This window comes from Candida margitis, assembly GCF_024628925.1.
Source record: "Candida margitis strain CBS 14175 chromosome Unknown scaffold87, whole genome shotgun sequence".
Lineage (NCBI taxonomy): Eukaryota > Fungi > Ascomycota > Pichiomycetes > Serinales > Debaryomycetaceae > Lodderomyces > Lodderomyces margitis.
In genome coordinates, this window is record NW_026261827.1 from 1 (window position 1) to 27,650 (window position 27,650).

General features: G+C 39.0%; 11 protein-coding genes across 11 annotated transcripts; 6 read left to right on the plus strand and 5 right to left on the minus strand. All coding sequences in view use genetic code 12, as the record gives it.

Moving 5' to 3' along the window:
• Positions 1-1,266: 1,266 nt before the first annotated feature.
• Positions 1,267-4,338, minus strand: CANMA_003388 (DNA-dependent ATPase; the record flags this gene model as incomplete). Its single annotated transcript, XM_051815560.1, has 1 exon — positions 1,267-4,338. One exon carries the CDS (start codon positions 4,336-4,338, stop codon positions 1,267-1,269), a length of 3,072 nt encoding a protein of 1,023 aa, XP_051670995.1.
• Positions 4,339-4,511: 173 nt separating this feature from the next.
• On the minus strand, positions 4,512-6,377 carry CANMA_003389 (putative ATP-dependent RNA helicase; the record flags this gene model as incomplete). The annotated part of the gene is made up of 1 exon (XM_051815561.1): positions 4,512-6,377. The coding sequence occupies one exon, from the start codon at positions 6,375-6,377 to the stop codon at positions 4,512-4,514; it is 1,866 nt and encodes a 621-aa protein (XP_051670996.1).
• A 189-nt stretch (positions 6,378-6,566) lies between these two features.
• Positions 6,567-6,839, plus strand: CANMA_003390 (mitochondrial 37S ribosomal protein uS19m; the record flags this gene model as incomplete). The annotated part of the gene is made up of 1 exon (XM_051815562.1): positions 6,567-6,839. One exon carries the CDS (start codon positions 6,567-6,569, stop codon positions 6,837-6,839), a length of 273 nt encoding a protein of 90 aa, XP_051670997.1.
• Positions 6,840-6,926: 87 nt separating this feature from the next.
• Positions 6,927-8,255, minus strand: PTC6 (type 2C protein phosphatase; the record flags this gene model as incomplete). The annotated part of the gene is made up of 1 exon (XM_051815563.1): positions 6,927-8,255. One exon carries the CDS (start codon positions 8,253-8,255, stop codon positions 6,927-6,929), a length of 1,329 nt encoding a protein of 442 aa, XP_051670998.1.
• A 278-nt stretch (positions 8,256-8,533) lies between these two features.
• CANMA_003392 (LMBR1 domain-containing protein) lies at positions 8,534-10,507 on the minus strand (the record flags this gene model as incomplete). Its single annotated transcript, XM_051815564.1, has 1 exon — positions 8,534-10,507. One exon carries the CDS (start codon positions 10,505-10,507, stop codon positions 8,534-8,536), a length of 1,974 nt encoding a protein of 657 aa, XP_051670999.1.
• A 652-nt stretch (positions 10,508-11,159) lies between these two features.
• Positions 11,160-13,178, plus strand: CANMA_003393 (uncharacterized protein; the record flags this gene model as incomplete). Its single annotated transcript, XM_051815565.1, has 1 exon — positions 11,160-13,178. One exon carries the CDS (start codon positions 11,160-11,162, stop codon positions 13,176-13,178), a length of 2,019 nt encoding a protein of 672 aa, XP_051671000.1.
• A 711-nt stretch (positions 13,179-13,889) lies between these two features.
• On the plus strand, positions 13,890-15,876 carry CANMA_003394 (uncharacterized protein; the record flags this gene model as incomplete). Its single annotated transcript, XM_051815566.1, has 2 exons — positions 13,890-14,492; positions 14,773-15,876. 2 exons carry the CDS (start codon positions 13,890-13,892, stop codon positions 15,874-15,876), a joined length of 1,707 nt encoding a protein of 568 aa, XP_051671001.1.
• A 26-nt stretch (positions 15,877-15,902) lies between these two features.
• CANMA_003395 (S-adenosylmethionine-dependent methyltransferase) lies at positions 15,903-17,096 on the minus strand (the record flags this gene model as incomplete). Its single annotated transcript, XM_051815569.1, has 1 exon — positions 15,903-17,096. The coding sequence occupies one exon, from the start codon at positions 17,094-17,096 to the stop codon at positions 15,903-15,905; it is 1,194 nt and encodes a 397-aa protein (XP_051671002.1).
• Positions 17,097-17,274: 178 nt separating this feature from the next.
• On the plus strand, positions 17,275-19,710 carry FGR32 (Fgr32p; the record flags this gene model as incomplete). Its single annotated transcript, XM_051815570.1, has 1 exon — positions 17,275-19,710. One exon carries the CDS (start codon positions 17,275-17,277, stop codon positions 19,708-19,710), a length of 2,436 nt encoding a protein of 811 aa, XP_051671003.1.
• An 803-nt stretch (positions 19,711-20,513) lies between these two features.
• CANMA_003397 (uncharacterized protein) lies at positions 20,514-24,828 on the plus strand (the record flags this gene model as incomplete). The annotated part of the gene is made up of 2 exons (XM_051815571.1): positions 20,514-22,968; positions 23,615-24,828. 2 exons carry the CDS (start codon positions 20,514-20,516, stop codon positions 24,826-24,828), a joined length of 3,669 nt encoding a protein of 1,222 aa, XP_051671004.1.
• Positions 24,829-25,694: 866 nt separating this feature from the next.
• Positions 25,695-26,822, plus strand: CANMA_003398 (pepsin-like aspartic protease; the record flags this gene model as incomplete). Its single annotated transcript, XM_051815572.1, has 1 exon — positions 25,695-26,822. The coding sequence occupies one exon, from the start codon at positions 25,695-25,697 to the stop codon at positions 26,820-26,822; it is 1,128 nt and encodes a 375-aa protein (XP_051671005.1).
• Between the last annotated feature and the right edge of the window lie 828 nt (positions 26,823-27,650).

Genomic DNA, 27,650 nt, shown 5'->3' on the forward strand with positions numbered 1-27,650 from the left:
CTAAAAGTGTGCAAACTCCTCCATTTATAGAATTTCCGTAACCATCGGTCGTCCTCTCTTCTGCTGCCCGGGGGCTAAACAGCGGAAGCTTCATGGGAGCATGTGGTGGTCACAAAGTCATCCCTAAAGAGTCATAACCATTATNTATCGCTCAATTGCTGCGACATTTCAAAGTGGGTGAAAATTCATTGGATTACACTGCGATTTTCATAACCCCACTTGAGGGGCGCTTTATTGCAGTCCGGTTTAGTGCTGCAAATGACGTAGCATTTCTCCCTTGTCGCTCTGGTTTGTATACTCTTCACTCACACATTGGTGAAAAGGAAATGTGTGCAAATTATGCTACATTGTTCAGTGTAATTGTATTGTAAAGTATCATAACCATGTGAATATAATACCCCTATTGTTACTGCAAAAAACAGCAGGTGGTACCACATGGCTATGTTGCTATTCAGTTGAAGTAAGCTCAGTGGAAAAGGTGTACAAGGTACTGGTCACCCCGGCACCCTCTGTATTGTAAATGTTTTCCATTGTTATGAGACTCCGCGTAGTTTCGGCCAAAGAATATGAGCTAGCCACGGTCAACTAAATATCTTTCCATTGTTGTACTCAACGCTGAGACTTCAAATTATCGAACTGGTTTTATATTTGCACCGGATAAAGCTGTTTCTCAACTTCCATAAACAAACGGCACTGGTTTCAAAGCTGGATATCAACTTTGACTTTAGGTGATCGTCACCATTTCTTAATAGTAGAATGTCTGTCTCTTGCTTTGCACCTTTCCACCATTACGGTCCCTTTATTTTGAGTGTAAGATTTCAACCGCATGTGGCCATTATTCATCATGATCTCTTTTATTGTCCTCCTCAGTCAGATTCTCAACAAGAAACTCTGTGAGTCATACAAAACCAACTAAAAGCAAAATTGCAATGAGTTTGCATTGTCATTCGGAGCTTGTACTTCATTTGCATTGTTTCCTTATCATTCAAGAACGAGTTTTTGTGCTGTATTGGTTTATATTACGATGTCAACAAGTGCTACACAAAGGTGTCAGTTGATAAATACTCATAAAGTTCATAAAAAACAGAAAAACTTCTCCATTTTCAGCTATAGTTCTTTGTAAATCAATTACAAGTGGATATTCGGAATCAAGTTTGAAGCTAACTTTAAAGCAGGCCAGAAGTTCAATGTACACAATTCCTATGTATCGACAAAAATTAATAGCACCAGAGCTTGCTCTTTATTATAGTATACACACAGTCTTTCCTACTCCTCAGCCCTCCTTCTCAAGTTATTCAAAATGGAGGTGGAATCCCCCTCTCCAGTCTTCCTCTTCTTAAGTCCAAATGTGCCTTTCAATTTACCAGCACTGCCAAATTTTCCCGTCCAAGTAGGAGTACCTACTGGTTTCTTCCTAGCCAATTTTCTTGATCTCTGAAGCGCCTCAGTTGCTTGACTCACATACTTCTCAGCTTCCTTCTCGGCTAATCGGGCTTCTTCATCATTGTAGTTGATAATCTCATCATGCTTCAACGCACTGTGGACGCCGCTTTGAGCAAAGATCCCATCCATAAACCGGCTATCATCGTTTCTACTTTCTGGCCTATGTTCTTCTTCTTGCTCTTCATACTGTCCCAACCTTGAAACACCGGTTATATTTGCAACTTGACTATAGTCATCATCGTTTTCGTGCCTCCTTCTCGTCAACGATGCTGATTTCCTCAGCTTATTACCGCTGTACTTTTGTTCACTTCTAGCATGAAACATATCTCCAGTTTCCGTTCCCTTTTCATCTTGATCTCCCAAGGTAAACAAGTCATGTAAATCATTGTTTTTGAAGAATCGCCTCTGCTTCGGATCCTTTAAGATTTTGTTTTGCAAAAATGTTTTGAAAATCTGTCGATGATAAATCTTTTCCTCAATTGAGCCTGTCGTCATAAGCCTGTATATAGTGATATCCTTTTTTTGGCCCAATCGCCATGCTCTTTCCCTGGCCTGTATATCTGTAGACGGGTTCCAATCTGGATCGTATATAATAACTCTATCAGCACCAGTCAAGTTAACTCCCAAGCCACCTACTTTTGTGGTGAGCAAAAATACGTGAAGTTTGGGGTCATTGTTGAAGTTGTCGACCAAATTCTGTCTTTTGGAGATAGCTGTAGAGCCATCCATTCGTGAGTAGGTAAAGCGCTTCGATTTATCATCGAGCAAGGGCAAATTAGCAACAAATTTCTCCAAAATATCGAGCATTTGCCTGGTTTGGCAGAACAACAAAGTCTTGTGGCCCTCACTTTGCCATAGCTGTAATAGGTTTTTCAAAACTTGCATTTTCCCAGACTTCCTTGGGTCTCCATAGTTTGCCTTGTGCATCAACGCATCTCTATATATCAAATCCGGGTGGTTACAGATCTTTCTCAACATATCAACCCCCATGAGAACATTTCTTTTCCCCTTGAGAATAGAATTCAAGTCTTCACTATCGAGAAATTTTTCATACAAATCTTGCTGCACCCTAGTTAGCTTGACAAAGAGCACCATTTCGCTCTTTTTTGGCAAGTCTTTAGCTACATCATTCTTCAACCGTCTAAGCAAATAAGGTGAGATCAAATCCCGCAAAACAACTGCACATTTGTAGGCAGTTTTTACTTGAAGGTTGTTCGAGTTTGCATATCCACCCACATTAATCGGTATAGAAAACTGCTGTTGAAAAACGGGTAACGTGCCTAGCCTGCCAGGGAAGACAAAATCAAACAACGACCACAACTCAGTTAAATTATTTTGGATTGGGGTCCCTGATAAAATAATCCGATTAACTGTTTTGATTTGTTTGCATGTTAGTGAGATATCCAGGTCTGGGTTTCTGATCTTGTGTCCCTCATCCAAAACACAGTATCCCCATTCTTGTGGTAGAATGTACTTGGAGTAAATTCGAAGTCCAACGTATGTTGTTATCAACACATGACCTTTGGCAACAACTGTATCGACAATTTTCTGGGCATTGATTTGTGTCTTTATACCCCTGAGTGATGTTTTGGATGTTTGTGGATCCCATGTTTCTAAAAACTCTTCCATTTTGGCCTCACTAACTTTTTCTTCATTGGCCATCCCCGATCCAATGCTGTGTAGTATTACACATCGAAGCGGTGGCCACCACCTATGAAACTCATTTACCCATTGATTCAACACAGTTGCCGGGACAACAATTAACACTGGCTTTTGCAATAGCCCCGAATAATGTAGTCCAGCTAAGAATGATATTATCTGAATTGTTTTACCTAAACCCATTTCATCTCCAATTATACCTCCCGTTTTTTGCGAATACAACTCCCAAAGCCACTGAACACAAGTTTTTTGGTAGTCAAAAAGTGACGGGTAAATATCACCGGGCAATCTGAAGGAGTCATTGAGTTTTGAGTCCGGTATAGTGGGATGTGGTTTAAACCATTCTTCATTGCGATCGTTATTATCAATTGGTCGAAGTGATGATCTCTTTTTTACCCAGTTTTGCAATCTTTTCTGGTAGAAAGGTTCATTACCGTCATCGATGTTCCGAATTTCTTCGTCTTCCGCTTCTTTTTCTTCGATTTCTTCACTCTCATCATCTTCTTCGGCAATGATTTCTTCCTCTTTTGCTAGCTCGTCGTCATAACTGTAATCCTCATCTGACGCTGCATCCACATCTTCATCCATACATTCACCCTCATCCACATCCTTATCTTCATTTTCAGTTACAAGTTTCTCTATCCTTTTGACATCCTGCTCAAATCCTGGCTTGCGCAAGAAGACGTGATTTTGACTTTCTTCACCAACCAGTTCGAACGCGTTTTCATTACCAAATGCTGTTATTTTACCAATACGTATGAGGTAATCGCGTTCGCTTTCACCAGGAAGTCTTCCACCACCTCTGGCACTGTCCTCGTCGCCACCTCTTGGTTCATCGAGTGCTTGTTTGTTCAGTTTGATTCTTGACTGGATATCTTCCACATCCTGTCGCTTACCAGTAAGCTCGTTCTCCTCAAGCCACTGGACCTCCTCTCTGATTCGCTTTTTTTCGCTAATCTTTGTACGTGGGTGGGAAAGCTTGTTGTTTAGTTGGTTGATGTGTTTTACTGTCACATTGAGACTTTTGATAGCTTTCTCTAGCCTCTTTTCGTCTTGTTCGACATCTTTAATTAAAAGTAGCTTGTTGGCTTTATTGGTGATCGTGCTTTCTAAATCTGCTTGATCAAACACTTGGACATCAGTCATGGCATAGTCTTGTACAAAGTTATCCCTATTGCTATTTGCTTTTCTGGCAATACAAATTTCTTGCAGCAGCTCATTTTTATTGTGCGCCATAATTATTATTTTCCAGTGTGACAAAATGAGAGAGATAGCAACAGCATCGTTTCACACAGGAGAACCAATTTCAAATCGATGATTTGGAGATGTGCCACATAAATCAGACATCGCTATGGAATCGGAAAGCAAATGAATAAGAGGAAGTTAATACCTATAAATCTATAAATACATCACATTCTTGCTTGTTGTTGCAAATTGGACAATGCTTTTTGATAGACTTCCTCATCATTTTCAGTGATAATATCACCCACCTTTAACTCAAAAGGTTCAACTTCCTTATCACCACGACCAATATCTTTCGAAAACGTATTGAACCACTTTTGCTCCCCCTTTCCAAATACAAAATTGTAAGCGTTACCAGAATTTTTTGCCCTAGCAGTACGACCAACTCTATGGACGTACTCTCGGGACGAATTGGGTAAGTCGTAATTAATGACATCGGTGATTGTAGTCAAATCTATACCCCTGGCAATCAAGTCTGTAGCTACTAGTAGATTTATCTTTTGATTGGAAAATTCTTTCAAAATACGAGCTCGTACTGACGTTCTGTTGTTGGTGGAATTTATAAATTCCACATTAACCAGTAGGGAAAGTGCATCCAAAATGAGCTGCAAGAGTTTTGCCAACCTGATACAGGATTCGTTTGACTTGGTGAATACTAGCACGTTGGTAAGTTTGTTTTGTGAAACTAGGAATTTTGCAAGTATCAAAGGTTTTATAGAATTTTTGGCAACCCCCAATTGAATAATATATTCAGACAACGATGAAGGCACGCTAAACATTTCATTGACCAACTGCCGCGTGTCATTGACAATAATAAGTCGTGGCTTGTGAAATTTAAGAGTGGATAACTTCCCGGCATCAGTGGACAATGTTGCAGAAAAGACCAATTTTTGCACTTTTAAGCTCCATTTTTCTGATATGTCATAATGTTGCTGCTCGTCGAGTTTGTTAGTGAGAACCAGCGACCAGTTTTGAAATGACTGATTTAAAAGTCTGTCAGCTTCGTCAATTACAAGGAATCTCAAGCTCGATAGACTGATTGAACCCAAGTTTAGATGCTCGACCAATCTCCCCGGCGTACTTATCACAATATCTGGGACCGATACTTTCAACTTTTCACTCTCCTCTGCGATCGATACATCGTTTTTCAATCCCACTACGGATAAACTGGTGCCCTGTGATAGTTGCAACATGGTTGTTTTCACTTGATTGATCAATGGTTTGGTTGGTACCAAAATAATAGCTCTGACTCGAGGAACAATTCTATTGTGCAATGCTTGAATAAGTGGAATAGAATATGCCAAAGTTTTACCAGAACCGGTTGAAGCATTGACCAATATGTCTCCAAAAGCGTCCGGTCGCTTCTTGTTGGCCCTAATTTCTGGCAACATCATCTTGAGGACATTTACTTGCACGGCAAATGCTTCGGCATACCCGAGTGAGGCAAGATTATTCAACACCACCTCATCAAGCCCAAGGTCCAGGAAAGAGTGCTTTTCGTCTGGAGTGACATATTGTGGTGTTGTCAACCAATCCAAATTCTTGGAAAATTGTGATGTCGATGTGAGCTTTCTATCACGAGGCAATTGTGGTTGGGGAAGCGGTATGAGATCTTGAGCATCTGCGAACTCCGCTTCGCCGTCAGAAACAGTATCCTGGTGCTCTACTGTATTTATTGACTGCTTGAATTTGTTGAATACTGACTGATGCTTAGATTCATACAGAGGATCGACATTGGGCTCTGCAGTCTCCATCTCCACATCCTCGTCCACATCTGAATCAGCATGAAAGCCAATGCTTGTCTCCTCTTTATCGATTGTATCATTATGACTTTCATTATTTGCACTGTTGTCTTCCTGATTATCATCTCTTTCGCTAAGCTCGCTTGCCTCATCCCCCTCATCCCGTTCATTTTCGCTTTCACTTTCACTTTCACTTTCACTTGAGTCCAGATCCACATCCCTTTTTCTCTTTTGATTCAGGCTGGTTGCATTTCTATGCTCTTCTTCTGGATCATACCTGACTCCAAACATCACTAATCGCAGTTTGAGGTACCTTCCTCTTCTTTAGCTCAGCTAAAGTTCAAAGTGGGTCGCATCAGATCGCGCAGTTTTGAAAAAAGAAAAAAATGAATAAAAAAATTTCAACTTTGTACCAACCGGGTAGATACATTTGACAATCCAACTGCACAGTCAAAAGAACCAACTTCGCACAGTTAAGACATGCATCCATCGTTACAAATACTTAGTAGGTCAATCTGGAAGGGACCGCATATTGTGCCGTTACCAATAGCGAAGGCTATACAGAACAAATCAAGTATAAGAACCAAAGCCCGTAACTGTACGATAATACCGCAATTTGTTGGACTCAAGTTTGAAGTACATAATGGGAAGGATTACGTCGAGGTCGAGGTCACTGATGACATGGTAGGTTCTAAATTGGGCGAATTTGCGCCAACGAGAAAGAGATTTATGTACAAATACTCCAAGAATTAAGCAAACAAAAATTTCACCCGCCTACAAAAGCAAAACCTTGTATATATACATGTCTAGATGTCTATAATATAAGCTTCTAACCAAATATCAACCACTATTACGCCTTGGATTATAGTCGTCTAGCCTCTGCTGTCTCAACTCTCCGGTTCTGTCGATATTTGGCCAATTACCCCATCCATTCAATCTGATCACTAGTATAGTGGCATTATCATCACCTCCAACGTATTCGACAAACTTGACCACTTCCTGGGCACAAAATTGCGGGGTTGCCTTCACATGGCCTTGTCTTTTGTAATGTGTCATTATAATATCAGCAATTTCCTGATCGGTCAACACGTTGGTGACCCCATCTGTACACAATATGAGGAAACATTCATCACCTCCTAGACCACCCACTGTGTATTTCTTGATCTCGTCTGCTGTTAGTTTTTGAGAAATATCCTTAGAGTCTCCAACAATATACTGGGTTATCTCCGGCTCAGCAGTGACTCCCATTTCCTTGTAACTGATATCTCCAAACGCTCTTGTGTTTGCAAGAGCAATGAACCGTTCTTCCCCAAAGGAATCAGTCATGAAAAAATTAGCTGCATACCTTCGAAGTCTCTTACTTTCTAACGGATTCAGAGGGTGGTGATCCACAGTCAACGCATTGGCAATCCCATTCTTATCCACCACTATGGCTCTCGTATCGCCCACGTGGGCAATCGTTAGCAAAGAAATGGTGTTTCTGTTGAAGTAGTAATTTTCAATTACAGGCACCGACTTTACTGGGTTGGTATATATGGTCTGAAAGAATGCTGATGTACACGTGGACCCCAGTTGTTGTTCCTGTTGGAAGAACTCGTAATCTGTATTGAGGAACGAAAGGGGTAACCTAAATGGCAAATCATTCTTTTCGATATCCTTTTTAAAGCTCGTTATGGGTAGTTTGCTGGTTTGCCAAGCGGCGAATGTCTTTTCTCGGTGTTTAAACCACCGTTTCCAATAACCACCAACATTTTTAGCGTACTTCTTGACTAGGTCCTCCCTTGCTTTCTTCTTTTTCACCAAGTCATCACCACATTCAACATTCAATGCCAAGTTCTCAGTTAGGTATTTGCTACATTGATCTCCGCCATGCCCGTCGAATACGTTAAAATTGAAAACTTCATTACCTTTGATGGTTAATACATTGGCACTGTACTTGTCCTCATTATAGGGTCGATTCACTCGGCTTGTAAAATGGCCCAAGTGTGATGGACTTTTGAGGAGCTTGACACGCAATCTCCCCTCAAGTTTGGGTTTGCTCGTATCTGATGGTGTGGCTGGGGATCGCTCAACAGGTGTGAACACCACCGAATCCGATATGTATCGGCATGGTATTAGCGACTTGCACTTTTTCACTATACGGCATCCTTGAGCAAATGCAATTGACATGTAAGAAGATGGAAAGAGGAGGGGGGAATAGCAAACAATTGGTGGCAGCTTTATTAGGCTTTATGGTGTTTTGCTCTTACTGAATTTCAGGTTCCAAATGTTCTATCTCGGTCGGTTATTGGAGTAGAAACCTTTTTTTTTTTTTGAAAGTATAAACCAAATTTGTGTAACATCAGAAAAAAGATGCCGTTCCCTGTTAAGCGCATACACCCCAAACAAAGAACAGGGTCTGCTAACAAAATCGATACATTGTACAAAACTATTAAATGTACACACAACTACAACACCAAGTTCTCATTAGCATCATGGTCGTAGTCGAAATCATCTAACGGTTCATCTCTGTACGGCCTTTGCAGAGTTCTGTTTCCATTGCTTCGATCAAAAAACCCACCAAAAGTGTTGCTGATTCTTCCCCATATGCCACCACCCTGGGGCGCATTCAACGTACCATCGTAATAAACGGGCTCTTCGTCCGGTGAATTGTCTATCCGATTAGCTAGTGAATCATTGAACTCCCTTCTTCGTCTCTCGTAATTGGCATCTGCGGGGTTTAGAGTGCTAACGTTGTCAGTACTATTAGTCAAATGGAAAGGACGTAATTGCATTTGTCGACGTGACATTTCTCTTGCTACTATTCGCTTAGCCTCAACAATTATCAAGTCTGATCGCTTATTTACATCATCATTATCTTGCTCAGCGTCCTCATCGAATAAAATCCACGAGTCATACAGATCACCAAACCCTAGTCTTTTCTTGACTTTGTCATAGACATGAAACATGGCCAACAAGACGGGAACTAAAATTAACCTCGGAATCCAATTGTTCAACAAGTTGAACAAGCCAGTTAAGTGTACAGACTGACCATACCAAGTCTCGAATATAGACTCTCGACTGACAAACAAGGTTATAAAGTTATAACTCAACGGGATTGTCAATCTGGCAATATACATGGCATACCAGCAAGCCAGGACAGGATCGGAATTCCGGGGAACCAAGTGATACATGTTGAAAATTTTCAACTGCGTCAACGAGTTCAACGCGGCAAATAACATGTACGAAAATGTAATGCAAGAGATTGCAAATTGCAAAAACGAATGGTTGTGGATGTCGGTCGAATAGACAAATGCATTCATCAATGAAAGTTTTGTGGAATGGAAAAACTCAGACTGCAAGATCACAAGTGACGCCAATCCCAATACTGCCGATCCTATTTTGTTTGATATAGGCCTGATATAGTACCAGTAAATAAAGTTAAATTTGGGACTCCATAAAACGCGATGGTTGTCTACTCGAAATACCAATTCCCTCGATGAAACAGAACTCAATACATCTTCCAACCTTAGCACTTTTGAAATCATCCTGTTAAACTCGGATTGGTATCCAATAAGTCTATTCAAATTCAGATTAAACAGGGAATTCAACTTTGTCATAAACTGGTCATTCAATTGGTCGCGATCTATAATGGTATTATCGTGTAAGTATTGTTTCTCCACTTGTTCTCTAATCTCTCCAGGCACCGAATCGTACAAATTTAAGATCCAATCACGGTATTTGAAATCCTCAATTGATTCACTAGTGTAATTTTGTTTCAAAACAATCACTTTCAACACATCTTCTCTAAAAGAAATCTTTGTGTCTTCTAATTCGTCAACGAGTTTGGGGAGCTTGAGGTAATGGTGATTCAAATCCTTGACCACCGATCCCTGGATCCATTTATTGCGAGGTAGACTAATCAACCCGTGTCCCATTAGCCAAGTGGCTAATATCAAGGAATATACATGCGAAATAGCAATAATCATCAATTTCAAATGATTCAAATTGAGTCCAACCTCAATCAACAAATAAATAAGACCAACCAATGAAACCGAAAGCATGATAACCTGGAACTTCAAGTTCTCCCTAACTGCATCTTTAAGTTTACTATATGTGTTGTGATGGCCCGACCGATAAAACTCCAACAACATCGGTAATATTATCCATGTGAGAAGGAAAGTTATCCAGTAGTTCGATTTCCAAATGTACAAAATAACAGTATCGGGCAAGCCAAACCAGGTTATTTCCTGGGTCAGTTGGGTATTGTGGGAAACGTAGTCTAAGGGGAGCGTGAATATAATGGACAACGGAATGTATATACCCAATGTCAACGGCAAGGTCAAGTATACCGGGTATTTGAAGATGTTAATGTGATATCTTATCCCTAGTAGGGAAAGAAGCAAGATTAAGACGTAGCATACTGCTGGAGCAATCCACATCTCTACCTATTCACCTGAAGGAAAGAAAATAAACACAAGTTGATTCAACTTATCTTTTGATGGTTCTTGACTAGTTGTGGTAAAGTATCAACTGCGGTCTGCGGATTGTCGTGTTTAAATTGTGATTTCAATTTTTGTCGTGAGACGATCCGTAAATCGCAACTTCCGAGATACTAAAGATTTGGCTACATCGTACACACTAATGGTTCGTAATCATCTTCTGAAATTCTATAGACGTTGACTCTTTTGACTAACCGTAAGCACCTGTGGGCTGAATAGCTTCTAATGCAAGTATTTTCAAGATTTGACTTTTCGTGACTTCAAATTCGACTGTTCAGCGAGCATAAACACGCATAGAAGTACAGCAAGAGCATACCAGATGTATCTGTTTTGCAAATTTTCACCAGAAACTACACTTCTTATGGTTTGATAGTGGTGACTTCATTTTATAGCTCAGTATTGTCTTACATTGTGTAAGCAGTCACGTGCACGGTTGTAGGGAATATCCGCGCAACGCATCGGTTATAAAGGAGTGTCCTATTTCTGTGTAAAACTCCCTTGGATAAATCATCATCCTTCCAACACACGCTTTGTTTCTGATAAGCCAAGATCACATACAATAGTTTGTTCTAGAATAGAGATCCTTATTACAATGTCAGAACTGCAAGCACAAGTAGCAGACGCGGAAGTCGACCTTTCCCAAGAAGCACCACCATATGAGGAGGCTGCCTCTACCAATGCCACCACTGCTACTGTCACTAATACTGAACCCAGCCCATCTCCTAGTAAGCCCAAAAAGAAATCAGTTGGGTTTGCACCACCACCGGAAGAGGATTTACGAGAATATCACAAGTACTTGCAGCAAAAAGAAGAAGCCGAATTAAAGTCATCCCCTTTCCATAAGATCCCTCCCGAACTTGCCTATTTGGAAAAGAGAAATAAACAAGCACCACCTAAGCCGATTGATCAAACACCCAAACCTGTTAAGCCAAATAGTAGATTTAGGTTATCTGACTTGCCAGATTTAAGTAAATTGAAATTTTTTGATGTCAAGGATCTTTCAGTGCAAAACAAGGAGACGGAGTTGCAATTTCATTACACTACAATTGATTTGCCACCATCATCAAGCAGTGTTATTGTTGATATTAAATACGGATCTTTGAACTCATTTGACTTGAGCAAGGTTAACCAATACTTGTTAAATATGAGTAATGTTAAGGTGGTGTTGGGTTATGAGTTTTCAGGTGTTGTAACCAATGTCGGATCATCAATGCAAAAGAAGTTTGCAGTGGGAGATCATGTATTTGGATTAATCGATCCCACTTCTAGAAGGGGAGCTTTATCCACGAGTCAGATTATCTACCCAGGAAGGGATGTGTTGGTAAAAGTGGATGAGGGGGTGTTGAATCAGTTGGAGGATATTGATATTGATTTGGATGCAAATGACGACAATAAGGCATTCGACGTAGGGGAAGAAGAAGAAGTGGAAGAAGAGACGGCGGGTACAGCAGATCCGGCCAAGTCAGAAGAGCAAGGAGGAACTGACGTGCCAGCAAAGTCGAAAGATTCAGAAGAGATTGAGGAAGCAACAGATTCAACAGAACCTTCTCAGCCAGTCGAATCAACAAAAGATGCTACCACAGATACAAGTGTGGACGATTTAGCATCAAAGACAAGCAGACTGACATTACAGTCCAAGAAAGTGGATATACCACCATTGGCCAAGTTGTCGGCCATTTCTTTGCTTTATAATAGAGCAAAACAGATGCTTCAACTGTTGAACGTCAAGAATAAAAAAGTGAACATCTTGGTTAATGGTGCAGACACTGACATTGGCTTGACAATTATCCAATTACTCTTGGCGGAATATAAATTTGACTTTATCAGCTTAATTCTCGTTATTCGAGAAAAATCACTTGATTATATGAATGGATTGATTGAACGATTTGAAAAGAAATACTATGATCCATCAACTACCAAGCGGTTGAGATGTATTCCATTTGATATTGTCAATGATGGACTTTATTTCCCAGGTGAACGTGTACCTATTAGTTACAAGAAGCCTGACTTTTTTGCTACCGAAGTGATTGATGCTTTGTTGATACCCCACAGCAATGAACTTATCGATAAATCAAATATCAATGAATATAAATTGGACTTGTTTATTGATTTAATTGGATGCAAGAAGTATTTCCAATCGACATCGACCAAACTACATGAAATTGATACATTAAACTTGCCATTTAAACAACACATTTCTACTTCGATTGAAAACTTATTTGATGCTGGAACAAAGGAACCATTTCTCACTCGTATTCTTAAACCCAAGAAATCGGGATCGGCCGTGGTTAGTGGCTGTAAATTCACCTTACGAGAACCAAGCTATAACATCGATAAGTTAATTGACTTTAGTGAGCAAGGCGTGTTGAATCCATGGACTAGTAAATGGTCGAGCAATATTTTGAATAATTGGACATCTTATAATTATTTTGAAGAGATCTACTTGAAGATTAAGCAACAATGGTGTGAACAATCCCTTCAATTGATTCTTGATGGTAAGTTGAAATTCAAGATTGACAAAATTGTTGATTGGAGAAAGGATTACAAGAAATACGTAAAGGCATTGAAGGAGAATGATGGAAAGATTATAGTTGAAGTGGAGGAGTTTTAGAACCACCTTTGCCATTGGCTCAAGTAGGGGTATGGTGTGTTGTGTGTTTTGGCTGTTGAGTCGTAGAGTTTTAGACGGTCTTGAATAATTCGAACTGATTTTGCTTTTTTTATTTGTAACCAAGGATATAAGTGATATGTGATACGTGATATAGTAAATGATTTGGTCCACTCTTTTGAATGGGACAGCTTTAAGAAATATGAGCTTGTAGTAAGATAATCGGTTATTTCGGTTGATTAATGTGACTAGGTTCTTCCTTTTGCAACACTGTTCTTTTTCATCTTTACTGGTCCAAGGTCATTCGAGACACACTGTAGACGTTATTGCTGCCTCAACTAATCACTCCTCTACATTTGCCAGTTATTACGTTTCTGCTTTGATGTTTCCAAAAACAATGGACTTCAAAGGTAGTGTAATGTGACTAAACAAGTTTGTATCGGAATTAAATTCGTTACAAGTGACTTTTTTTTTTATTGAGGCAAAGGCAATCAGAAATTTAAATCACACACATTCTTATCATAGGCTTACACACACTTAACAAACACACACCACACCACAGATTCTAATAACCAAAACAGCTACCAAATCATTAGATACCCATCCAGTTATTCAGTTAGTGAGACACATAGCTTTTAAACACACCCACGATACTACTTTTTGTTATCAAAAGAACTCCCTATTACGTCATATTTCATAAACTAATCATCCACCATGAGTAACCACCCACAACCAGCTACATCAGTTAAGCTAGTATTACTTGGAGAAGCAGCCGTAGGTAAGTCATCCTTGGTATTGCGATTTGTTTCCAACGATTTTCAAGAAAATAAAGAACCAACCATCGGCGCTGCCTTTTTAACGCAAAAATGCACCATTGGTGATCGTACCATCAAATATGAGATTTGGGATACTGCCGGACAAGAAAGATTTGCATCATTAGCACCTATGTACTACCGAAACGCGCAAGCTGCCATCGTAGTGTATGACATAACCAAACCAGCTTCATTTGTTAAAGCTAGGCACTGGGTTAAAGAGCTACATGAACAAGCAAGTAAAGATATTACGATTGCCCTTGTTGGTAATAAGTATGATTTGGTTGAAGATGAGCCCGAAGATGGAGATACAGAAGGGGAACAAGAGTTGTTGAGGAAGGTAAGCAAAGAAGAAGGACAAGCTTTGGCAGATGAAGAGGGTTTACTATTCTTTGAGACCAGTGCAAAGACGTCGTATAATGTTAATGAAGTATTTGTAGGAATTGGAGAAAAGATCCCTGACAACAGCAAGCAAGGTAGTAACGGCCCAGCCAATAACGCAGAGGTGAATGAGAATAGAATTGATCTTAGTGTTGACAATAGGAAATCATCCTCCACGTGTTGTTAAGAAAAGACAATAGTATAATATACGTGGAATTGTTTTGGGATACAGTAGAAGGGGAAGACTTGGGTGTTGTTGTTGCAGAGACATAGCTTGGGTCTTGAAATGTAGGCCAATTTGATTCTTCTGTTTGTAAGGCATATAGTATCAATGAATCTTCTACATTTACATACAATTGGATGGAAAAATAGACATGACTTTACACCCAGCTGATTGGCTTTAGCTTGCATCTGGTGTGAATGCTAGCTTTCAACCAGTCCACCTTTGCACCATTGTTGCTAAACTCAAGCGTAGTAATCCAAGAAAAAAAAAAAGAAACTTCTGTGGCGACTCGAGAGCCCAAATGTTCGGTCGAATCACTCGTTACATATTCACACCCAGCACTGTTGCCACAAGAACAATGTCAACCCTTAGAGTTGCTTACATCCCTGAACATTTTTCAACTCCCTTATTTTTCGCACAACAGCAAGGCTACTATGCTAAGCACAGCTTGTCAATTGAATTTGTAAAAGTCCCGGAAGGCAGTGGTCGGTTAATTAACCTTTTGAACAACAACGAAGTTGACGTGGCTATTGGATTGACGGAAGCATTTGTTGCTGATATTGCCAAGGGTAATGATAAGATCAAATTATTAGATACCTATGTCCGATCCCCCTTGTTGTGGGCCGTGAGTACTGGATCTAATCGAAACGAGATTACAAAAGTGCAAGACTTGCGCAGCTTTGGTAAGATTGGTATATCACGTTTGGGAAGTGGATCATATATCATGAGTTTCGTGTTGGCACACCAAATGGGATTCGACAAGTTTAATGAATTTGCCATCTGTTCCAATTTTAAGAATTTACGTGACTCAGTAAACAAGATACAACCACAAGGAGACTCGCCTGCTTACGAAATAAGTGATGCTTTTATGTGGGAGTACTTCACCAGTAAGAAATACTACGATTCAGGAGAAATCAAACAAATTGGAGAGATTTACACGCCTTGGCCGTCATGGGTCATCACCGCGTCAACCAAAGCAGTAGCTGCTAAACAACAAGATATTCACAATTTCATATCAGCGGTAAATCAAGGTACTGCATACTTTAACCAGCACATCGACGAAGCAGTTGATTATATTGCATCTAATTTGGATTACTCTGCTGAAGATGCCAAGCAGTGGACAAAAACAGTCCAATTTAATGACAAAGTCGGTGAAGTTGCATTGGATTGGGATAAAATCGTGGTCAAGACTACTAATGTGTTGAAAGATGCAGGTGTTTTACAAGATAGTGATGATGTTGTAAGCAAGAGATTAGATGAACATGTATACAAGACAAATATTTGAATGTAAACGGGAGGGTGTTGGTATACTTATATATTGTTTATTTTTGTACAGACCCAGAATTCACATTTGTAAATAGATGTATTCATCAGTTTGGCATCTTCGAGGTAAGTTGTTTCGATACCTGACTCTTTGGTGGAGAAGCCGAACCCCAATTTTGAAATCAATTCAAACAAGTCATCTCGGGATAGATCTAATCTGTCACTACTGCTTCTGATTCTCTCGTCTATCAGTAAAGGACCAAAATTGATCCATGTTCCGCCTTGTTTCAATACATTATTAATCGTGCGTATGGAATCAATAATATTGGACAGTACAGAATTCAAGAAAAACTCTGTCACCACCACGTCAAATTCACCTTGAGATTGTGAACGTATTTCCTGTGATGCCGGGTTGCCATTATTGGTACCGGAACCATACAAATCGGTAAATGACCCCGCTGTGATGGACATTAACTCATCAAAAGGTATCCTCTCTGTAGGTGGAGTTTCATTGGTACTCTCCCTGATTTTCTTTTCATTTTCATTTTTCATAGCGTTGATTATCTCTGCTGTTGGTGATACATCAGGGATGGTGACTGGTCGAATCTGATTTTGTCGCCTAGTTGAATTCGACGCCGAAGTTGCCAAAAATGGAATAATGGAATAATTATGGGGAAATTGGCAATGATTGAGAACAAAATTGGAGGCGAACAAGGCGTGATAATCGACATCATTACCCTGAGTCCAGTACCCTTTCATAACTAATTCGAACACTAGTCGACCAATGCCACAACCCGGTACCAAGACTTTCACGTATTGCCTCTGTAATTTATCGGGAAACAATTCATTCAAATGGTATATTATCAAATCTTGTCCAGTCCGCCTCTCTTTCTCACCTTGATCACTCCACTCCCTCATTAACTGCAACAAGATTGTTTCAGTTTGGGCAAATTGATCCGGTGAAGCATTAGCCCAATTTGTAGGAGGCTGCTCAATCCCCCAATCTTGACCAATTTTCTCAGCTAATGTTTGGCAAAAATCTCGATTGATTTCAATGCACTGTTGTATAAATTGAGTATGTTGTTGGTACCATGGTAGAATTTGTCGGTCTTCACTTGATAGAGCTTCATGTTTTTTGATTCGTGGATCAACTAGTTGGCTTGATTGAAAATTGTGAAAGTTGAAATATGACGATAGTACCGAGGTGATTGCTTTATATTCATCGTCAGATTCTTGTTCCATAATGGGGGTATTATGATTTTGGTATTGGGAGTGTATATCTATGGTTTATCTATAGTGCTAATCATCTGCCTCGATTCGTAAATTGCGTCTAGACCTGAATCAAAGGAACAAAAGAAAACTGAAAAATAAAAAGATCAATCCAACAACACCAGCAACAAACGTATCCCAAAATAAAGCAATGCCACCAAAAAAAGATGCATTTGCCGATCTATTCCAATCAGCAAACACCAAGAACAGCAATGGTGTCAATTCAAAACTCAATAAATTGTCCCTAACTGAACGTCAAAAGTTGGAGCAACAACAAAAACAAAAGACTCATTTGTCGAATTCATCGTCCAATTTGAATTCAAGTTGGTCTAATTTAGATATTTTATCACCACAGTTGACTAAAAGCAATGGTTCTCAAGTATCAAGTGTTGCACTGTCGATAAACACTAGTGCAATGGGATCAACGTCCCAAACACCACAGGCTATTCAAGAAATTGATGATGATCCATTTTCCATCTTTGCAAAATCTAGCAATGGAGAGGTAAACAAGCAGGCAATGGCTAAGCCTGTAAGTACTCAGGCGAGTGTTGCAAAGCCTCAGGAAACGTCTTTACTTGATGATGATTTCACTGACTTATTTCCTGAACAAAGGCGGGAACAGCAGCTGCAGCCACAACAACAACAACCAAGCAAACCTCTGAGACCAGATGTGATACGAAAGAACTCAAATGTATCGTCTACCAGATCCAGTGTATCCATTCCTAGATCTACCAATGGCCGCGCATCACCATCTGCTAAAGATCACACAATTGCTGCACTCGTTGATATAGGATTTACAATTGAGGATGCTAATGATGCAATTTCACATTCAGGTACTGATTTACAAAAATGTGTCAACTACATCATGAATAAAAACACATCACAATCTAGAGCAAGTAACGAGGATAATTATGAAGGCGATTCTATTCTTGGCAAACGTCCCGATTCGATCAACTTTAACGAATTGGGCAACAATTTATTTCAAAAAGCAAATACATTTCTCAATTTTTCCAAGAGGAAAGTGATGGAGAATATTGAACAGTTCAACAGTGGTGGTAATTCACCATTTGATATAGGGAGAAGATCATCGCAATCACCAAACCTTCCTGAGTGGATGAGAAACCAAGCCAAGTACAAATCACAAGCATATGAAAAGAAATTTGGCGGCGAAGATTATGGAGATGATGAAGATAATATAAATCAAGATGAAATTGATAAGTTTATGCGTGTACAACGAGAGAAAGAAAGGCAGAGGTTAAGACAGAGATTTGATCAAAGAAGTGGTAGTGGTAGTGGCATTAATGGAGATGAAGATCGTGGTAGTGCGTCTTCTTCAGTTGCGTCGCCAAGGAACTCCATTTCAAAAGAGTCTTCGCCAGCTCCACCAGCTAAACCTCCAAGACCTGCAGCAAGGAACAACGGTGGTGGTATTCCAGCATCACAAAATGCAGCTACTTCTGAGAAACAGAAACAGGCATCACCTACTGTGTCCCCATTAGACAAGAGACAACAAGCCGCAACAGAAGAGGAGGTGGATCTATTAGGTATATCTACTTCAGGACACACTACATCTATATCATCCAGTTTACGTGACACTAGTCCATTGAATCAATTCATTGAGACAGATTACACTACCCATAAGGCCAAAGCTACCGAAGCATTCAAATCGGGAGATTATACCACTGCGTTAGAATCATATACTACTTGTGTTTCGATCCTTCCACCCAAGCATGAATTACGAGTGGTTATGAATTCCAATTTAGCATTGACTAATAAATTACAAGGGCATTTGAAACAGAGTTTGGAGAATGTTGAGAAAGCATTAGAATTGATGCAATTGGAAGAATGTAGCAGTAATCCTAAGGGTTTGCAAAAGACTGGTGGTGGCGGTGGCGATAATAATACTCCACAATTGGCAGGTAAACCAGTCAAGTATTGGTATTTAAAAGTGGTGATTATTAAAGCTGAAGTGTTGGAGTTGTTGGAAAAGTATCAATTAGCATTGGAAACGTATAATCTATTGGTGCAAAAGTTGGGGTGTATGGATAAGAAAGTAATGGATGGAAAAAGAAGGGTAGATAAGATAGTGAATCCTGATAATTACAAGTCAGTGACACCAAAGCCAAAGCCTAAACCAACAGCATCACCTGTATCAACTGCACCTACCAAAAAGACCACCTCCAAAGCGGCAACAACATCATCTACTTCTACAGCAAAACCATCAGAAGTAGCAGAAGAACTTGATCCATTGGAAGTTGATGGACTTAACAATTCGATAACACAATGGGCCGAATCGAAAAATAATGACTTGCGACAAATGTTGATAAACTTGCAAGTGATAATCCCCCATGGATCGATAAATATCAATGAAAATTTATTAAAGTTATCGTTGAATGATTTAGTGTTGCCAAAACAAGTGAAGTTGAATTATATGAAGGTGATTAGTTCTATCCATCCTGATAAATTAGCTAGTCAATTTAAATCAGGACACCTGGCAAAAGACAAACGAATTCAATTGGTATGCAATGGCGTTTTCATTCATTTGAATGAACGATGGGAAATATTTAGAAAAGAAGAAAATATATAGTAAAGGAAGGGGGATCTGGTCTTAGCGGCTATTTGGTTTATATATGTCAGTTTGTTTTAGATTGCATTAGACATTTCAATGAGATGTAGGAGTAGGTAAGCCTATTGGTATTATAGTTCACTATATATTATTAGCTTCTGTATGTCATTTGTACTATTCATGAAGGTGTGTAGCTTGTAAAGAAGTGACTTGTCTACTGACTATTGAAGTAAAACTACACGGGAGAGTTCGGAATTTTAATTCCGAAGTCATACACAACTTTTCTCTTTCTCCTCTTTTGTTTGTTTGTCTTACATGGGAAAAAATAAAAAAAATAAACTCCGAATATCGAAATACGAAAACTACAACCGATTAGTTCAGTTACTACTTTACTTTAATTTTTACCACATACTCTTGTCATACATCTATGTAATTGTATTGTATGTATGTGTATACGCCACTACTGCTGTTGAATTGTATACTTTTTACTTACATTTAGTTGGTTAGTTACTGTCATTGTTACGCCGTTACTGTTACTCCGTTACTACTACTATCAATAGTGTGTGTATAGAAGTGCATAGTATGTAAGTATGTAAGTGTAGTTTTGTTAATAGGAGACAAAATTCATCACACAATTTTTTTTCTTCTTCTTCTGCATCATTCTCCTTACCAAAAGTACTACTACTATTACAACTACCACCACCATTACAACTACCACCACCATTACAACTACCACCACCACTACTACTACTACTACCACCAATACATATACATTTGCCTTAGTTACTTACTTTGCTTACCTAGGTAGTTAGTTAGTCAGTTAGATGTTCAACAAACGATATAAACAACAACAACAACAACAACAACAACCGGTATCACCGTCCTCTTCTTCGTCTTCAGTTTCCACTATAGTGCAACAGCACCACCATCAGCACCACTCCCACCACACTGATATCCACATCAGTCCATCATCTCCTGATCTATACTACAACACCTGCAATAACAAGTACAACAGGAGATCACATAACGTCTTTGCTGACGACGAGTCTAATTTCATACAATCAAACATTAAACGCAGTATTTCGGCATTTTTACAAAGCATGGGACAACAAATATCAAAAAACAACAACAGCAGCAGCTCCAACACTGACACAAATAATGTAGATCAAGACAAACAACAGCCACCTATTGGGATGGCATTGTCCTATCACAAGAAAAGGGAGCCAACTAGCAGTAAATTGAAGGCACAATTTTCGGTATCAGACTCCAATCCACAACGACAACAGCTTCCACAACCATCCGCTGCATCTACGTCAACATCTACACCTGCACCTACACCTGCACCGATACGGCATGATATTGCATTGACTCCAACTACATCACCTCCAGAGGATAATCATCATCAATACCCTTCGGCATTCTTTTTAAGCCCGGTTACTTCTAATGAATCATACAATTACTATTCTGATGATGCATCAATGACTGATGCCTACCCCCAATTAGGACATCATCATGATTTTTCAGTTCACCACATTCGTGGACATCAATCACAACAACAATTTCTGGCTACGGTGGGGCCAGAATTGACTGACGTTTCACCAGCGTCATCTTATGGCGAGGAGGAGGAGTCAAATGTGGAAGGAGTTGAGGCTGTTTGTAAAGAAGGAACAGGCTCAATTGCAGAACCATCACAGCACCAGCACCAGCACCAGCACCAGTACCGCTATTCAGAGCCACACATACAAGAAGAGGTATTTTCACCATTGTTATCCTTACCCATGGAAATCCTCATTAGAGTACTTGAATACGTTTATGTTGATACTGATATCTCATCAATAAACTCCAATCTTGAAAACTTTGCCAACACAGTTCCATTACTATCCAAGAAATTCCATCAGTTATCCCTTTGCTTCTTATATAAGTACACCATATTCAATCGCCCTCATTCATTTGAAAAATTCTTGCACAATTTGCAAGCAAACCCCGTCATTGGCAAATACGTTGAGTTTATGGATTTCCAACAATTTACATCGATTGGATTGGGTCGCACTGGGAGAATGAATCAAGAAATACAAATGGTCACTTCAAGAACAATAGCTCATGCGTTATCAATGACGCCTAATTTAGTGGAATTTTTAGCTTCGGAGAATATTCAGGACGATATGGATGTTGAAGTGTTGAATATCTTGTTCAATAAGTTGCCTAAATTGAAAGCATTGGACTTCTGTGGTGCTAGCAGTGAAGCATTTGCTAGAGCATTTGACCAATTATACATTGAAGACCAGTTACCCATTACGAAATTGTCTTTACATGACTGCTCCAACATATCACAAAATGTTTTGAACAAAATTTTGACAAATGCAACTCATTTAACAAGATTGGATTTAAGTCATACAGCAATCACTTCATCGATTTTATTAAACTTGCCACAAAACATTCGATTGACGCATTTATCGTTAGCCAGGTGTTCTAAATTAACCACCAAAGATTTGATTCATTTCTTGTCCACCCATCAAGCCATTTCAAATGGATCGTTACAGTGGCTCAACTTGCAAATTGATTCAAATGTGGTTAGTCCACTTTCTGATGTCTACTTGTTATACACGTTGAAGCATCTCAAAGCACCGGCATTAAAGTACTTAAACATTGGCGGAATGCCAGTGAACTCAAGGATCTTGTACACCATCAAGACGAAATTTTCTCAATTGGTGAGTTTAAACATTAGTCATGCGTTGCAAGTTACTCTTGATGAATTGAATGGATTCATGCAGGGTAACACCACCATCAAGTACCTTGATTTAACTGGTATTAAGTCGCTTAATAAAAATGTGGTTACATTCTTGCGCTGTAATTTTAATAGTGGTCTTGAAGCAATTGAATTTGATTACAAGTCACTCTATGATTATACGTCTAGAGGGGATTGTTTCCGAGTACAACCCTTGCCCCAGCAGCAATCTTCCTCGTCGTCATCAATGTCGTTATCAATATCATTTATCGAAGATACAATATATTCACCACCACAGGTGTGGAAGTTTTACGATAATGAAGGTAGACGAGCCTGGATATATAAGATTACCGAAGAAGAGTATCATAAAATCATGACGCAGTCAAATTTAGTATATTATGACTTGGAAACGGGGCAAAAGATCGTTACCAAGTTGAAAAAACCGCAATTTTTGAAATATGCCGGACGTAAGGTCAATTGTTCAATCGGATATTATAATTTGAATGGATATAAAGATAAAAAGTTTGTTGAAGATTGTTGGCCGGTTGAGTTTAGTCAACGGGGGATTTACAATTATTATTCATTAAATGTGAAGTAAGGATGTTTAGATATGAGAATTTTGATATGCAAAATGCTAGCAGTAATATATATATATATATGGTGCATATATTATGAAGTTACGAAAACTTAATGATACAGAAGAGAGAACAAATCATTATCTTCATTAATGTATCTGACTACATAGTATAATGATAGTTCAAACTGTTTTCCTCGGAACAGTTTAGGCCAAGGTGATGGTGTATGATTCCTGTAACCATCCCTAATCTTTTTACTCTTCTTTGCCAATTTCAACTGGACCAGTTTACATAACGTCTCTTCTAACCCTTGTCTACCAGTTGAAAACCATACTAATGGATCTGAAGTCTGTTGTACTTCTATCCGTGTCTCCATCCGTAGTATATAAGTCAGATGATTTTTCCCCTGCCTTGTCGATTTGGGTAGCGCGTGATAATTATCCGTTCCGAGTAGTTCCCCATGTTTTCTTTTAATAAGAATAATCTTTTTTTTCCCCACTCAAACCTCCTCTATCTCCGGCTTTTATATAAGAAGGCTTCCAATCTACTGCTTTTTCTTCCTTTTCAATTCAATTTTCACTTGTGATAAATTGCTCATTCTCAAGCTGTAACTATTGTTGAAAAGAAACTACTATGTCTGCTCCAGAATTAACTGATATTCGTTCACCCATCAACTTGGAAAACCTTCGTACATACTTGTCCAAAGTATCGTCGTCATCACCACAGACCCATATTGGGTCAGTTGCCGAAATCCCTCGTGAGTTCACCACTGTCAAGCAATTCACATTTGGTCAGTCTAACCCCACTTATTACTTGGAAGATTCTCAAGGTAGGAAATTTGTCTTGAGAAGAAAACCCAGCCCTAATGCTAAATTGATTTCGAAATCGGCCCATGCTGTTGAGCGTGAATTTTTTATCTTGAATGGAATCAACACATTGAACCAAACCTCTACATTGAAAGTGCCCGTTCCTCGCGTTCATTTATTATGTGAAGATGAAAGTATCATTGGATATGTATTTTACCTTATGGACTATGTCAATGGAATCCAAATTAAAAATCCCGAAATCCCCGGTGCTTCGCCACTGGAAAGAGAAGCCTATTGGAAAAGTATCATCACCACAATTGCTGCTATCCATTCATTGAATTGTGAAAAATTGATTGCATTGTTGCCTCCACAACATTTCCCCCAATTTCAAAACATTGAAAAATTAAAACTGTCAAGCTATTTCCAACGTCAAATTAAAACCTTGTCAGGAATCCATAAATTGCAGTCAAAACACGTTGACCCCATTCCTGATTTCGAAAAAATCACTCAATGGATCTTGCATCATGCACCAAAAGATCCACAACAATTGACGTTGATTCATGGTGATTTGAAAATCGATAATCTTTTATTCAACCCCACTACAAAACAAGTTTGTGGAGTGTTGGATTGGGAATTATGTACCATTGGCCACCCATTGTTTGACTTGTCGAACTTCTTACAACCATTTGAATTCCCCAATGTGTTGAATATCATGATGAATCATCCCAACAAGACCGAAATGGGTAAAGAAAACCCTGAATCACAACAATTTTTATATCACCAATTGCAAAACTACTCCAAATTGGTGACTTGGGACAAGAATGATCCTTCAAACGATCCAACAAAGTTGTGGATCTTGGGCCATGTATTTGGTTTGTTGAGATTGAGTGTCATTAGTCAAGGAATTGCCATGAGACTGAAGTTAGGTAATGCCAGTAGTGCTAATGCGCAAGCATTTGCTGGTATGTATCCTATTTTGAGCGAAATGGCAGTGGAATACATTGATGAACAAGAAGAGAAGGCAAAAAAGTAGGTAGTAGATGTTTAGATTTTTATAGGTTAAAGAACACTTTAATGTTTCTATAAATAAGCATCTTCTCTGCTCTTTCCACTGTATCATATCTTGGACTGACAAATGGTAATGCCTTACTCAATTCCAGCACATTTCCTTTTGTATATTTTTTTGCTTGGATATGTGAGAAAATTGTGTGTTAAATAAAAAATGCTATGACAAACTTGATATGTGATGGGCTTGATATCAGCTCCAGTGAAAGAGATGGATGTCTTATTGCAACACCCAGTTTGGTTACTTCAATCAGGCTGGTTTAAGTGTGGTAAGGTTAATTACGTCATTGAAAGTTATCCCAATTTTTCATCAATTCGTGCCAAGCATCAACAACTGCTGCAATAGCTGAAACAGATTCTTTTTTTCTGATTTGTTTTCAAAATTTGCCCAACACGGCATATACTACTCCTATTGTCTAATAAGTTGTGGTATGTGTCTGACGCGCGTACCTTTTATTTTGATGAACAAAACCAAAATACACAAAAGAACATCAAAAACAATATAAGACAGTTGCACCACTTTCCAATTATCCATTCATTCAATTGTTTTCTTAACAATGGCAATTACCGTCTTTTTTGTTTACTAACAAATGACTACAAACCCCAAAACAAAAACAAAAACAAAAAACAATAGTTGTTCAGGAGAAGCGATGGGGACAAGTGGAGAAACTACTTCGCCCACTATTTTTCAACACTTCTAGTTGAGAAGACACATTGTATATAAATGGTGCTTGGAATCCGGGGTATATTTCTTCTGAAAGCTGTCTTCTTAATCGACAAGAGCAACTTGACCACTTTCCAACTACATACACTCGTTTTAAAAAGAATACCAAGATGCACATTTCAACATTATTATCAATTTTGACATTGTCAACTACAATCTTGGCTGCTCCCTTGGACAAAAGAGCATCTCCCAAATACCATACATTAGACTTTGATGTTGTGGATATGACCCCTTCGTCCAAAAGAGAAGAGACTGAGACCATCTACCGCCGCACATTGTACTATTTCGCTCGAGTTTCAATTGGATCCACCAAACAACAAATTGGAGTCGCTGTTGATACTGGTAGTGCTGATTTATGGTTCCCATCCAATGATGCTACTTGTACTGGCGGCAGTGATTGTAAATCTTTGGGAAGTTTCACTCCATCAATATCCAACACATTTCGCAATTTAACCACGTCGGTGAATAGCAATTACGGTGATGGGAATGGAGCTACTGGATATTGGAGTAAAGACGATTACTGGTTTTCCGATGGCACCAAAATCGAGCAGATCCAGTTTGGGTTGATGAATGCTGTCGCTAGAGATACGGGGGTTTTGGGATTGGGCTCACCTGATTTGGAAGCCACTGATGACAAATACCCCAATTTCCCGGCTGTGTTGAAAAACGCTGGAATCATTGATAAGACAGCTTATTCATTATACTTGAATCTGGCTACCGCATCCAGTGGAAGTGTCGTTTTTGGTGCTATTGACAAAGCCAAATACTCTGGCGATTTAGCAGTACTCGATTTTGCTGACTATACATGGACAGCAGTCAAACTTGACTCAGTCACAGCCCCAAATGGATCAACTGTCAATCTCAATATCCCAGTTGCATTAGATAGTGGTACTACTTACATTCAGTTGGAAACATCAGTTGCTAAACAAATTTATCAGGCTCTCGGGTTAAGTGAATCAGGAACCGCATCATGTGATCAACTTTCATTGGATTCCAATCAATTGACATTTAATTTTGATGGTGTTTCAATAACCATTCCTTACCAAACCTTATTTTACCAATTCTCGGGAGGATCTTTATGTCAAGCAAGAATTTATGGTTCGAGTGATGGAAATAACTTTTTTGGTGATTTATTCTTACAAAATGCTTATGTGGCATTCAATCTTGATTCTAAAAAGGTTGGATTAGCTAAAGCTAATTACAATGATGCCACAGACTTGGCTGATTTCTGGTTTTAAAAAGTTTTTCTTTTTTTTGGGTATGATTCGTTATGTTTGGCTTTTGCTTGTTTGTATTATTAGATAGGATTTAAACGGCTCGATTCTTTAGTATTTGTGAAATCTCTAGAAGCTTTCTAGGAGTTACCAGAACTCCATCCCCATCTTCGGGTGTGAACTAATGCCATCAGGAATCACCGTAGAGGACGAATCAGTGTCAAATCCAAACAATTCTATTATCGGTTGGAGAACAATTACGATGTTCAAACTACACAGGAGTACAAGCTTTGAGTACTCTGTAGAGAATTTATTTATATCAATTAATATCGTCACCATAATATCTCTTTGATAGAGTAGCTGCAAACTCTATCAAAGAGAAGTTCAAGAAATCAAAAAAAAGGCTGAGTTAATGAGACTGGTAAGAGATCAAACTACAACCAGGAGAGCATTTTGAACATTTCCTTTTCTTAAGAATGTAGCACAATTAAACTAACAGGATACAAAAATCCACTTGGGGCTCCCGAAGTCTCTAGAATCTGGCACCTCCAGGAACGAAAACATACAAAAACCAAGTGATATGGGGTAAAAAAACACAAAAACAGAAACAAAAATTGAAATTATTGTGCCAAAGATTCACACACAGAGAATCAGTGTAATATTAAAGTGAAAGAAAAATCAGAACTAATATATAGGTTAAGCATGGTAGCTCACAGCTGATGGAAGGTGATATTTTCTGGGCCAGTTACCGAATGGAGTCTCCTTTTTAGTGTATGGTTACTAATATTGATATCGCTAGAACCGTTTTCTAAAGAAAGAGGAAAAGAAACAAAGCACTTCAGACTGCACATC